General features: G+C 33.1%; 1 protein-coding gene across 1 annotated transcript in view; it reads left to right on the top strand.

Moving 5' to 3' along the window:
* Positions 1 to 13,776, top strand: part of Ipk1 (Inositol phosphate kinase 1) — a 389,218-nt gene that overhangs the window by 360,402 nt on the left and 15,040 nt on the right. Inside the window, exons 8-10 of the mRNA XM_075312226.1 lie at positions 1,421 to 1,939; positions 2,270 to 2,328; positions 2,594 to 2,731. Coding sequence (XP_075168341.1) covers positions 1,421 to 1,939; positions 2,270 to 2,328; positions 2,594 to 2,731 — 716 coding nt within the window. The remainder of the gene's footprint in view (positions 1 to 1,420; positions 1,940 to 2,269; positions 2,329 to 2,593; positions 2,732 to 13,776) is intronic.

Below are 13,776 nucleotides of genomic sequence, written 5' to 3'. Positions count from 1 at the left end.
TTTTCTGTAGAAAATTTCGACAAAACTTTGTTTCTGTAAAAAAATTCAAAAAATTTGTTTCAGTAAATAATTTCGACGAGTTTTTGTTTGTATTCTTCTATATAGTGGCAAAAGTCTTCAAAAATTAGTTCCTATAGCATGTTTTTGGTTTTATACATTTTGTAAAATGTTGTTGTTATAGTCATTCTTAATTTCTTTAATATTTTATTTGCATACAATTTTGTTAAAGTTTTGTTTTTATAGAAAATTTTGTTAAAATTTTATTTCTGTAGAAAGTTTTGTCAAACTTTCATTTCTAAAGAAAATTTTGTCAAAATATTGTTTCTATAAAGAAATTTTGTCAATTTTTTTATATGAAAGATGCAGTGAAAATTTTATTTTTTTAGAAAATTTTATTTCTTTAAAACATTGTTTTCAAAATTTTATTTCTATAGAAATTTTTCACAAAATTTTATGTCTATAGACAATTTTGTCAAAATTTTATTTTTAAAGAAATTGAAAATAAAAATGAAAATTTTACTCCTCAAGAAAATTTGGTCAAAATTTTACTCCTAAAGAAAATTTTGTCAAAATTTTGTTTCTAAAGAAGATTTTATGAAAATTTTATTTCTTAAGAATATTTTATGAAAATTGTATTTCTATAAAAAATTTTAGGCAAAATTTTATTTCTATAGAAAATTTTGTCAAAATTTTATTTTTATTGAAAATTATGTCAAAAGTTTATTTCTTTAGAAAATTTTGTGAAAATTTGCTCCTATAAAGAAATTTTGTCAAAATTTTATTTCTATAACAATTTTTTGGCAAAATTTTATTTCAATCGAAAATTGTGTCAAAATTTTATTTCAATAGAAAATTGTGTCAAAATTTTATTTCTTTAGAAAATTTTGTGAAAAATTTTGTTGCTATAAAGAAATTTTGTCAAAATTTTATTTCTAAAGAAAATTTTGTTAAAATTTTATTTCTTTAAAAAAATGTATTAAAATTTTGTTTCTATTGAAAATTTCAACGACATTTTTTTTCAAAACTTTGTTTCTGTAAAAAAATATTTAAAAAACAAATTTGTTTCAGTGGATAATTTCGACGAATTTTTATTTGTATTCTTCTATATAGTGGCAAAATTCTTCAAAATTTAGTTGCTATAGCATGTTTTGTGGTTTTATACATTTTGTAAAATGTTGTTGTTATAGTCATTCCTAATTTCTTTAATATTTTATTTGCATAAAATTTTGTTTCTCTTCTTTACCTTTCATAAAATTTATTATTTTTCATGGTTTTTAACTGGACTGCACTTGAATGCATTTTTGCCTCTGTGCCTGGTACCGGGACCTCTTTGGCAAATGGACGTTATTTTGTTTGTGTTTTTGTGTGACCTTTTTGTGTTATCACTCTTTCGATGTGGACCTAAAAAAAACGCATAAAGCCACTGGCAATAAAAGCATCACAACAAAGTGAACGTCGTTCAGAAGATACGGCTTCAGGTGCACGGGATATTGCTACTGTGTCTGGCACTAGCAACGACAATATTTTCCTGGAAGATACATATGCCATTGAAATAAAACCCAAACAAGGATGGTTGTTGCCAAACGATGTTAACAATTTATTTGATATAAACCAAGCAACGCCTGCAACACCACCACCGACATCGACATCCATGGAAACACCAACACCTATGCCGCAACAACAACAACAGAAAGCACTAGAGTCAGCAACAAGGTCCTCCTACAACTCGGTGATGTCCTGTGAAGGGACTTTAAAAACTTCTACCAATAAAGAATACTTTAGGGCCACTCAGACTAAGCCATCGTCGTCCATGCCAGTAACACTGGGTGTAGAAACATCAACGGCGGCATCAACTCGACGACGAGATGACAAAAAAATCCATCCATTACACGATGAGGTGGACATCAGGTGTCGTTATTGCAGCATGCAGTTTCTAAAGGTAATTGTTATCCTTCGAAAACAGAGGCTCACTTAAAAAAAAAGAGGCTTTCAACAGATTACAAAATAGTAGGGCACAGTGGGAGACTAAACTGGATTGACCTTTAGAAAAAACTTAAAAATTGGTGGGAAATATTGCTTCAGATTCTGTTCGTGAAATGAATTTTTCCCTAATATTTGTTTTTAATTCATACATTGCCTAGTCATTCTCGCTCTCTCTTTCTCTCTCTCCCCCACTGTGCCACCTACAATACAAATTGTTTAATTTTTGAAAGTTAATGTTTCCACTGACCTTTCTTGCCACTCTCGATTTACTATGCTATTGGATCAGATGAAGCAGAAGAAAATTGTGCAGGCCAGCAATTACTGCCCTATGGATTTATTCTCTGGGTAAGTATGACGGTGATTTATTAACCAGTGGAGGAAGAACGATACTAAAATCAATTTCACTTTCCATATGACTTTTTATCATTTTCAATATTTCTTACCCCCAAAGAGTTTTTCGTTTTTTTTTCTTCATTCTTGCCAATTTTTTTTTTATTACTCTTGCCATATAAAGGAAAAAACTATGACCGATGTGTGTTTTTTGTATTTTTTTCCGGTTTTCTCTCTCTCTCTCTCTCGCTGTGGGCATATTTATGGTCCCGGTTGAAAGTGTGCCAGCTCGCATGTGGAATGCTTTGCATGCACTTTTCATGTGTCCCCAGAATAATTTACGTATCTTCAAGAATGGCATCGTTGTGTTCGATGACCAACTTAGCCGCTTGTCCAAAATTGAAGATTTATTTCCGAGGTAAGTCAAATAAAACGGAGTTGAGTTATGTCCAACGAAGGATGGAGATGCGATGTTGTCTCCTTGTTCTTTTTTTCCTGCCATTTGTGAAAAAGGAGACAAAAAAGCTGTGTCAAAAAATGCAGAGCATTTCGTAAAAATGCCTGAAATAAAAATATATTGCCTTAAACTTTTTTGTTATTTGAAAAGATAAATTTTGAAAAATGTTCTTTAGGAATATTTAAAATATAAAATAATTTAAAATTGAAGAGGGTTTTGGAATTTTAACTCATATATTATTTGTTATTGTGCTTCATTGGAGGACTCAATGAATCGTTGGATCCAAAGATTTAACCTTCCGTAAATGAGATTGGTGTTGATGCCGGGTTAAAGACACGACCCCAGTAATGCTACATTTCTGAGGGTTTCAAAGCTTCTCTAAGTGATTTCACGGCAATGTGAAACACCGTTCGGACTCGGCTATAAAAAAGAGGTCCCTTGTCATTGAGCTTAACATGGAATCGGGCAGCACTCAGTGATAAGAGAGAAGTTCACCACAGTGGTATCACAATGGACTGAATAGTCTAAGTGAGCCTGATACATCGGGCTGCCACCTAACCTAAACATGATGCTGTTCAGTGAGATCCCTAAGGTCTCTACGACAACGGCTGACTACCTTCGACATTATGTTCTCATCCTCCAAGGGCTTTATTGCTGCCTGATTGTCAACTAACAGGTCGGCTGATAAGTCCTCGGTCTAACAAAGAAAAACACATTTTTTTGTCGTTTTTGTTATTCAACAAGGTAGTACTCCTTCGGTTTTGCCTCAAAATAGGCCTCAGTTTCGGCGATCATCTCTTCATTGCAGCCAAATTTTTCCCTGCAAGCATCCTTTTGAGGTCTGAGAACAAGAAAAAGTCCCTGGGGGCCAGATCTGGAGGATACGGTGGGTGGGGAAGCAATTCGAAGCCCAATTCATGAATGTTTGCCATCGTTCTCAATGACTTGTGGCACGGTGCGTTGTCTTGGTGGAACAACACTGTTTTCTTCTTCATATGGGGCCGTTTAGCCGCGATTTCCAATAACGCCATATAATAGTCACTGTTGATGGTTTTTCCCTTCTCAAGATAATCGATAAAAATTATTCCATGCGCATCCTAAAAAACAGAGGCCATTACTTTGCCAGCAGACTTCGGAGACGGTTCACCGGTCGCTGTCCACTCAGTCGACTGTCGATTGGACTCAGGAGTGTAGTGATGGAGCCATGTTTCATCCATTGTCACATATCGATGGAAAAACTCGGGTGTATTACGAGTTAACAGCTGCAAACACCGCTCAGAATCATCAACACGTTGTTGTTTTTTGTCAAATGTGAGCTCGCGCGGCACCCATTTTGCACAGAGCTTCCGCATATCCAAATATTGATGAATGATATGACCAACACGTTCCTTTGATATCTTTAAGACCTCCGCTATCTCGGTCAACTTCATTTTACGGTCATTCAAAATCATTTTTCGATGGATTTTTTTGATGTTTTCGTCGGTAACCACCTCTTTCGGGCGTCCACTGCGTTCACCGTCCTCCGTGCTCATTTCACCACTCTTGAATTTTGCATACCAATCAATTATTGTTGATTTTCCTGGGGCAGAGTCTGGAAACTCATTATGATGCCAAGTTTTTGCTTCCACCGTACTTTTCCCCTTCAGAAAACAGTATTTTATCAAAACACGAAATTCCTTTTTTCCATTTTTTTCACAATAACAAAAGTTGCTTCACAAAAGACGCTCTATCTCACAAACTAATTGACTTACAGACGTTAAATTTTGACACGAATCATTTGAAGGTTGGTACTATATAAAAATAATATGCATTTAATACTAGCGACGCCATCTATGTGTCAGACCGGGGACTTATCACCCAACCTGTTAAGAAGCATATATCGCTTATGAATATCGGCCACATCAACAGGAGCTCCACAGCTTTGGCAATAGGAAATACCTCCGCCGGAAAGATGCTGCATGCGCTGTCCATTTTATATGACTTCCTGATTTCTAACTCTACGCAGTAAATACCACTGCCCGTACCTTCATCCATTTTCGATTCATCTGTATAAATGTTCAGATCCCCAAAAAATATGCACCTTTCTTCCCAATCGCATATACTTGAGAAAATCAATCTCAGCCTGCCCTCATATTCATGCCGAGGCGTCCTTAGGTGTTGGCCGACTGAAGCAACAAGTTCCGTGTGCCTGCAGAGCGCGTTTCCAGGCTCTTCAGCCTTATGAGTATCACTTCAGCTGTCTTTCTGATATGCAAATCAAGCAGGCAAATGCCCATTAATAACATAACTCAAGAGCCTCAGTGGCCATCGTTTTCATTGCAGCCGTCATATAAATAAGATCCGCTCTATTTGTCCTGTTGAATTTCTGTCTATGATTGTGATGGTTCGTAATGATTTACCAGAAGTGGCATCCATAGGTGGTTACTGGTCTTTTAACCGCTGTAAAAAGTCAATGAAAGAGGTTTGGCTTCATGGTACGCGTACAGTCCCGCAAATGCCTTCTTTAGACGAACTGTCGTATTTTTCAGCCAGTTTATACTGGAATATAAGACAACCCCCAAATACGTGGCCCATTCCGAGAGGGTCAATCTCGTTCCTTGAAATTTTGGATCCTTCTACCCGGTAGTTTTCCTTCCTCTAGTGAAGAGCACTAGCTCAGTCTTCTTTGGATTAATGCCCAAACCACAGTTCCTTGCCCAGTCGCATAGAACCTGTAAAGCCTCACTCATTATATCAGAGATTGTGTCCAGAAATTTTCATGACACCATCAGAACAATGTCAGAGATATTTTGCCGCCTATTCACTTGTCAATTTTTGATACCGCTTCCCAAAATCAAGGTAATTTTTTTTTTTTTTTTTTTTATTTTATTTAGAATTTAACATTAGTTAGGAAATATTACAATATTTTGTACCTCAGCGCCCTTTAGGCTTTGTTTGAGGTTATCTGGCATTACAATTCAAATGAGTAAACTAGTAGTGTAAAAAAAAAAAAAATCAAGAAAGGAAAAAAACAAGGTTTAAATATAAAAAAAGAGAATTTATATAAAAAAGAAAAACTTTAAATTTATAATTGTATATAGAAACTCACTTTATAAGACAAGCATTTCAATATTTTGACAAAGATACTCTTTTAACTTTGGCTTGAAAATTGATATAGATCGGATTTCCTTTAAGTGTTGTGGCATATTGTTATATTCTGTACTACCCATATATTGAATACGTTGTTTCGTCATCTCCAATCGACATCTCGCAACTTCCAAATTTGTACTATTTCTTGTACTGAAACGGTGTTGGAGAGTACAAAATCTAATATTATGGTGCCCAATATTGTGTAAAACTTTATACATGTATACTAATAATTGCATCTTGTGCATACCATAGACTGGTAAAATATTCTTGCCAACATCTTTATAAAGAGAAAGTGTGGAGTACATGTGTGGTAAATTGTAAATTATTTTCAGAGCTCTATTCTGGAGTGTTTGCAATGATTTTAAGTCTTGATTTCGTCTACAACCATATAAAAGTACCAAATAGTTCAAATTACTTTGAATGAGTGACTGAAAAAGTAAAGATTTACATTCGATATTCAGTTTGTTCTTTAGTTTGTACATGATGCAAATAACAGGAGATATCTTTGAGCGGAGTTGCTCAATGTGCAGCATCCAATTTAAGTTCTGCTGCAATATTACGCCCAAATATTTTACGCTCACTTCCTCAAAAATTTCACTACCATCTACAAATATAGAATGATTTGTATCAACACGACAAGAATGCGGCCTAAATCGTACATATTTCGTTTTATTCGCATTTAATACAAGCCTATTAATGTGCGAATACTCTGCTATAAGCGCAGCATCCCTCTCTATGATAGTTTTCAAGAAAAGTCTCTCCTTATAAGGGTAAAACACGCATAGATCATCTGCGTACATAAACAGCCTACCGGTTAATGGAAGATTATTAATATCATTCAAGTATATCTTAAACAGTAAAGGTCCCAGAATGCTACCTTGGGGCACCCCGCACCTTACATCACTCACGGAACTTTTATGGCCATTTATGCATACAAACTGCTTCCGGTTGTCCAAATAACTCCTAAACAATTGGAGCTCCTTACCCTGTATACCATAAAACTCCAACTTACTACACAGTATCGAGTGGTCAACTAAGTCAAAAGCCTTTGAAAAGTCATAAAAAATTCCACCTACACCATAATAACCTCGGTCTATACATTCACATATATGGTTTACAACATTGACTACCGCTTCTTCGGTCCCACACCCATTTCTGAATCCATATTGGTTCCCATAAATTAATGACTCTTCATCCAAGTACTTTGATAACTGATTGTAGATAATTTTTTCAAACAATCTGTCAAATATCGACAGCAATGATATCGGTCTGTATTTCTCTACAGATATAGCTTTTTTTTCTTTGGGAATCGGAATTACTTTATGAATTTTTAAACAACTTGGGAAAGTGGCCGTGTTTATGATGTCGTTGAATGTCTTGGTTAAGTATGGACTTAATTCTTCCGCGCATTCCCGTACAGATAATACCGATACATCATCAAAGCCCGCAGACTTCGTCACATCCATATCCCGTATAATACTTAATATTTCATCCACTGTAGTATCTTTAAATTTAAACGTATTCGTATGGTAGCGAAGCGTACGTAAAGAATTGAAACCATCAGACTGACCTAGTCGTTGCCTTAAATCTTCAATGGAGTTAACGAAGTAGTCATTAAACCGCTGAGCTCTCGCTTTGTCCTCAACTATCTCTTCTCCTCTATCATCAACGATTGTAGCTTCAGTTCGGTGCGATCTACCAAAGCTTTTATTCAGAAATTTCCAGCACTTCTTCGGATCTTGCCGAAACCGGTTCAAATTATCGATATAGTACTGATCCATTGCTACTCTCATGGAAATTTTAATCGTTCTACTAAGTCGTTTTAATATGTCGTCTACTCCGAAATAGCATGACTTTTTTCTCAGCCTCAACAATTTATTTTTATACTCTATAAGAGATATTAAATTCCCGTTTATCCAAGGAGCCACATTATACCTCAAGTCCCGTTTTTTCTTTGTAACCGATGTCGAGTTAGCAATAGCATTTGAGAAACACGAAGTGAGCCTAGACATATCATGCGAGGTGTCCGATATAAGATCCGAAAAACTTAGGTGTTGTCTAAGAGCCACCTTAACTTTTCCAAAATCACAACGCTTCTGCTCTACCTCAAAAAAACTCGGTGTACTAACATCAGATTCAAAGTGGCAGCATAACAGATTATGATCTGACAATTGACACTCTATAGAATTGATTTGCAAATCCCTTTCAACGTTACTATAAATGTGGTCAATGCATGACCCAGTGCTCGGCCTAGTGACCAATTCATGACAGTTTTTGTATCCATAGCACTGAAGGATGCCGAGCAAATTGTTTCTTATTGGCAGTTTTAATAAATCGATGTTCGAATCACCAAGAATTATGCATGGGTGACGCCCTATACTAGTAGCGATTTCTTCCAAATGATTAAGGAACATATCCACGGTACACTTAGGAGACCTGTAGAAAGAAACTATTCTAAGCTCCTTACCATTTATCAATCTATTTTTCAATGCAACGACTGCAGTTTCAATAAAATTACTACTCCGAGAAATTTCCACAGTGTACGGCATATCATTACGGACATAAATTGTGGTTCCCCCATATGAGTCATTCCGGCAGCAGTGAACTGCACGGTATTCCTCCAAATCATATATCTGAACTATATCCTTTTTAAGCCAAGTTTCTTGTATACAAACTACATTGGGTAAAATAGGAAATTTAACAATCAAAGATCTAAGCTTATTGAATTTATTGATCGAGGAAATACTTCTCATGTTTATAGAAAGTATATTGAAATAATGCTTTTGTAAAGTTTGTAAATAAATCTCAAAGGAAAGAAAAGATTTAAAATATTGATTCATTAGAAATAGAATAATGATAAAAAAACTACAAACATATATTACAGAATTATAGAATTTAATTTCCTGGAGATAAATACTCCAAGTTTGATTCAAAATTACTTCCTCCAGACTCGACCACGGCTTCTATATGATCATTAGCTCTTCTCATACGACCTCTTGCAGCTGTTGCTTCTAAAAGTAGGTTATCCACAACGTCAGCATCACCGATTAGTTTCGGCTTCGACAGTTCAGATTTCTTAGCATAAACCCTTCCATTTACAGATTAAACACGACGATACCCAACAGCCTCCAACGATTTGGCATGATTCAATAAAGAAAGAGTTTCTTTACTTAGAAAATCGTTGATATAAATGGATTTTGATCTTTCATTTTCATGCAATTTTATCTTAGCAGCCATGACTTTCTGTTTTGATTTATAAGAGCTGAATCATTTTATTGGTCTTAGATGTCAGACATTTCTGGCAAATTAATTGTTATGATTAAATCTTCCATGGAAATACCCATTTGCTCATTAGGAAATTTAGCAACCCCCATTGAGCAGCTAGAACCAGAACCATTTTAACGCTTTTATTACATGGTTCAAATTTCAACCGCATCAGATGAAATTTTAATTTAAGTTAAATCTTAGTGCTCCTTTTATGACCAACAAACGTACCAAATTTCAAGCGGATCGGATGAAATTTACTTTTCCACGAGGCTCAGGAGATCAAACCTGGGGATAGGTTTATATGGGGACTATATATAATTATAGACCGATTTGGACAATTTTGGAATAGACTAACATACTAACATACAGCGCACCAAATTTAAACCGGATCGGATGCAAAAGGCTCTTTCCAGAGGCAACGTATGTTAAATCTGGAGGTCGGTTTATATGGGGGTTATACCTAAACGTGGTCCTATATGGCCCATTTGTAATACCATCAGACCTACATCCATAAGAACTATTTGTGATAAGTTTCAAGTCGATAGCTTGTTTCGTTTGGAATTTGACGGAATTTCAACTGACGGGGGGACGGACATTGCTAGATGGACTCAGAATTTCATAACGACCAAGAATATCCTTTATGGGATCTTAGACCAATATTTCGATATGTTATATCCCCCCCACCCCAATGGGTATAAATATTATAAAAATAAAAATATTATAAAACTAAAAAGAAAGTTTCTCCTCTGTTACAAAATAATTTCTTTAGCAGCAAATAAACCAAATAAAATAAGCGTTGCCAGCATTGTCAGTAATATGTTAATTTATTTGCATTTAATGAAAATTTTCTTACGTCTAAGGAAACTTCGTTTATTTAAAATTTCGTTCCTAAGGACAGAAAATTCTTCTTTCAGAGCTTGAAAAATGCATCACAAGTTGTGGATCCAAACCAATTTTTTAGAAGCTCCCAGCAAAAAAAAATTGGAAGTGCTTCTAAAGGCACAACTTTAAAAGCACTTCCAAAAATATTCTCCCACAGAAGTTCTTTATTTTAGCTGCACAGGAAGTTCATTTGAGTAAATTTTTTTTATAACTTGCTTTCTTCATATTTTTAATTGAAAAATTAAAATTTTGTTTGTTTCACATAGGTTAAAAATAGATTAAGAATTAATAAAACGGTAAAAATTATTTAAATTTTGCCGAAAAAAATGCTAAATCCATTGTACAAAAATTGCGAATTATATTTTATGTCGAACGTTCCAAACAAGCGTAAGAATGCATTAAAACTCATAAAAAATTTTTAAAATTATTTATTTGTCAAAATATCACAAAATTTCTTAATTCACACTAAAACACTCAATTCACATGACACCTTAAGAAGTGAAGCAAATTCGGTGCAACGGCTGTTAAAATGGTTGACATCCATCCTATGACAAGTCCATGTTAAATTCATCGCTTCTGCGCCAATTTTGCACCACTTCCGGATCCAAAAAGAAATTTTCAGTAATTTTTTGGCCACGCTTTTTTTGCTGGGCTGTTTTTTTTTATTGGGTAGAATTGCATGCGCCCCGATTTACCTCCTTCTTATTTGTTTTTTAATGAATTTAAAATTATTCGTTTAAAAGTTTCCAAAAACAGAAATACCAATAATCCCAAAAGCCTCTATAAATTATGCTCTCCCAAAACCATATAAATGGTACATTTTCTCCGCAATTTCTAGAGGCCATTTATATTATGCACAATTTTCACCTATGCTGCAAATGTTGAAAAAAAAAACGAAGAAAAATAAACAGGAAACAACATTATTGACTTTGTGCCACATGCCACGGTGCAACCACTACGTATGCACTCGACACGATGCCATTTCGAAAAAAGCAATCGATTTCGAGACGATAAACGATATAAATACAGTTACTCTGACATTTAACAACTACACAAAACAACAAAATCGCCATAAATAATGAAAATAAATATATTTTCTTAACATCTCTTCTCCGAATAAAAAAAAAATAAAAACAAATAGAGAACGTAGAAGACCCCACGGGCTAACGAACCAGTGTTGCCAGTGTTGGGTTTTTCCCCAAACTGGGGATATTATTTCGTGAATGGGGACGACGTTTCTGAGTTGGGGATTTGGTGGGAAATTTCTATAAAATTGGGGACTTTTGTGGGGATTTTTTCAAGAAATCGGTTTAATCTTTTTAACATGTTTTTTCTATAGGAAAATTTGTAAAAATTCTATTTCTATAGAAAATTTAGTCAACATTTTACTTTTATAGAAAATTTCGTGTAAATTTTATTTCTACAGAAAATTTTGTTACAATTTTATTTCGTTACAAAATTTTTTCAAAATTTTATTTCTATAGAAAATTTTCTAAAAAAATTATTTCTATAGAAAATTTTCTCAAAATTTTATTTTATCGAAAATTTTTCTCAAAATTTAATTTTTATACAAAATCTTGTCAAAATTTTAGTTCTATAGAAAATTTTCTCAAAATTTTATTTCTATAGAAAATTTTCTCAAAATTTTATTTCCATAGAAAATTTTGTCAAAATTTTATTTCTATAGAAAATTTTCTCAAAATTTTATTTCTATAGAACATTTTTCTCAAAATTTTATTTCTATAGAAAAGTTTCTCAAAATTTTATTTCTATAGAAAATTTTCTCAAAATTTTATTTCTATAGAAAATTTTGTCAAAATTTTATTTCTATAGAAAGTTTTCTCAAAATTTTATTTCTATAGAAAATTTTGTCAAAATTTTATTTCTATAGAAAATTTTGTCAACATTTTATTTCTATAGAAAATGTTGTCCAAATTTTATTTTTGTAGAAAATTTTGTCAAAATTTTATTTTTGTAGAAAATTTTGTCAAAATTTTATTGCTATAGAAAATTTTGTCAAAATTTTATTTCTGTAGAAAATTTTGTCAAAATTTTATTTCTATAGAAAATTTTGTCAAAATTTCATTTCTAATAACGAAACGAATAATTAATAAAAAATTGGCGTTGGTGACGTTTGAACCAGGGTTCTTTATTTTTTCATTCATAACAATAAAGAACATCTCAGGAAGTGTTTAGAATGTCATGCCGTTGTGTCATATTAGGTTCATACACAGCAAAAAATTTCACGAACATTTTTCCAATTAAAATCTTAATTGAGTTGTAAAATATATTCAATTAAAATTTTAATTGATTCAACAAGTTGCTTAATTGAAAAAAATCAATCACACAAATTAATATTATCAATTAGCTTTTTAATTGGATCAATTAATTTTTTAATTGACTGTCAATTAATTTTTTAATTGATACTATCATTTCTGTGATTTCAATTAACCCTTGTGTATGTGATAACACTGGAAGCGATACCAGCGTGATGAGGTCCCGTGGGACCTACAATAAAAAAAAGGATGGTAGAGAGGTTATCCCTACGATATTTTTCGATCATTTACTGTAGGTGGACTCTTCTATAACACACAAATTGCATATATAAACATTTAGTTGTAAATATAGAGTTTTATTTAATTTTGAATAGGATACAGATAATGTTAAAATTTTTGATAAGTATACTAGTGGCCCTGATGTTTGACGCAGGCGTGGTACCTATAAGTATCCTTATACGTACCAAGCAACAATATATTGTTTTAGTAGTTGAATGTTCTTAACAAACTGGATTTTTGAAGGAAACACAATACGATTTTTTTTTAGTGGCGTTCGTTTTGCTCGCAGTATTATGTGCACAGTGGTTGTTTCAAACTTGGTCCAAATTGAGGCACATCTTGCCAAATTCCAGGAGCCGATAGGTCTGGAAAATGTATAGAAATATAAAAACTTATTTCGACCACGATTTCCATGAAGCTCAAATAACTTTTTTTGCACTTTTACTCTCACTATATTGGATATATCAACGGAAGACATACAATTATGTACTACCAAGCAACGAAACCAATGCAAACTTCAAAAATGACAAATTCTTCCAAATAACGGTATTTTCTGAAAGGATGTTAGTGTTATTAATTGTTCCAAATACGAAAATCGCAATATCTTTACACTGCTTTTTAAACTGTGCTAAAACCACTAATGTAATTAGTAATAGGTCCCATTGGACCTCATCACGCAGAATCGCACTAAACTTTTTCAAATACCTATAAAACCCGATTTAATGATTCAATCACATAAAAATTTAAAGTTTTCAACTTAAAACACTTCAGTACAAGAAGTCATAAACCATCAAGCTGAAATTCATATAAAAGATAAAGTATGTATGAATAAAAATCAAAAAGGTCCAGCGGGACCTCATCACGCACAGAAGGGTTAAAAAATTAATTGGATCTATTAATTTCGTGATTGAATCAGAAAAAATGGCGTTTGTGGCTGAGTGTGCTAAGGCGTTCTATTAAGGTTCCAATCTTTTAAACAAAATGTTTTTTCTATAGGAAAATTTGTCAAAATTCTATTTCTAAAGGAAAATTTGTAAAAATTCTATTTCTATAGAAAATTTTGTCAAAATTTTATTTCTATAGAATATTTTGTCAAGATTTTATTTATATAGAAAATTTTGTCAAAATTTTATTTCTATACAAAATTTTGTTAAAATTTTATTTCTATACAAA

The sequence above is a fragment of the Haematobia irritans genome, chromosome 5 (genome assembly GCF_050003625.1).
Source record: "Haematobia irritans isolate KBUSLIRL chromosome 5, ASM5000362v1, whole genome shotgun sequence".
NCBI classification, from domain to species: domain Eukaryota; kingdom Metazoa; phylum Arthropoda; class Insecta; order Diptera; family Muscidae; genus Haematobia; species Haematobia irritans.
This window is presented reverse-complemented; position numbering and strand designations above follow the sequence as displayed.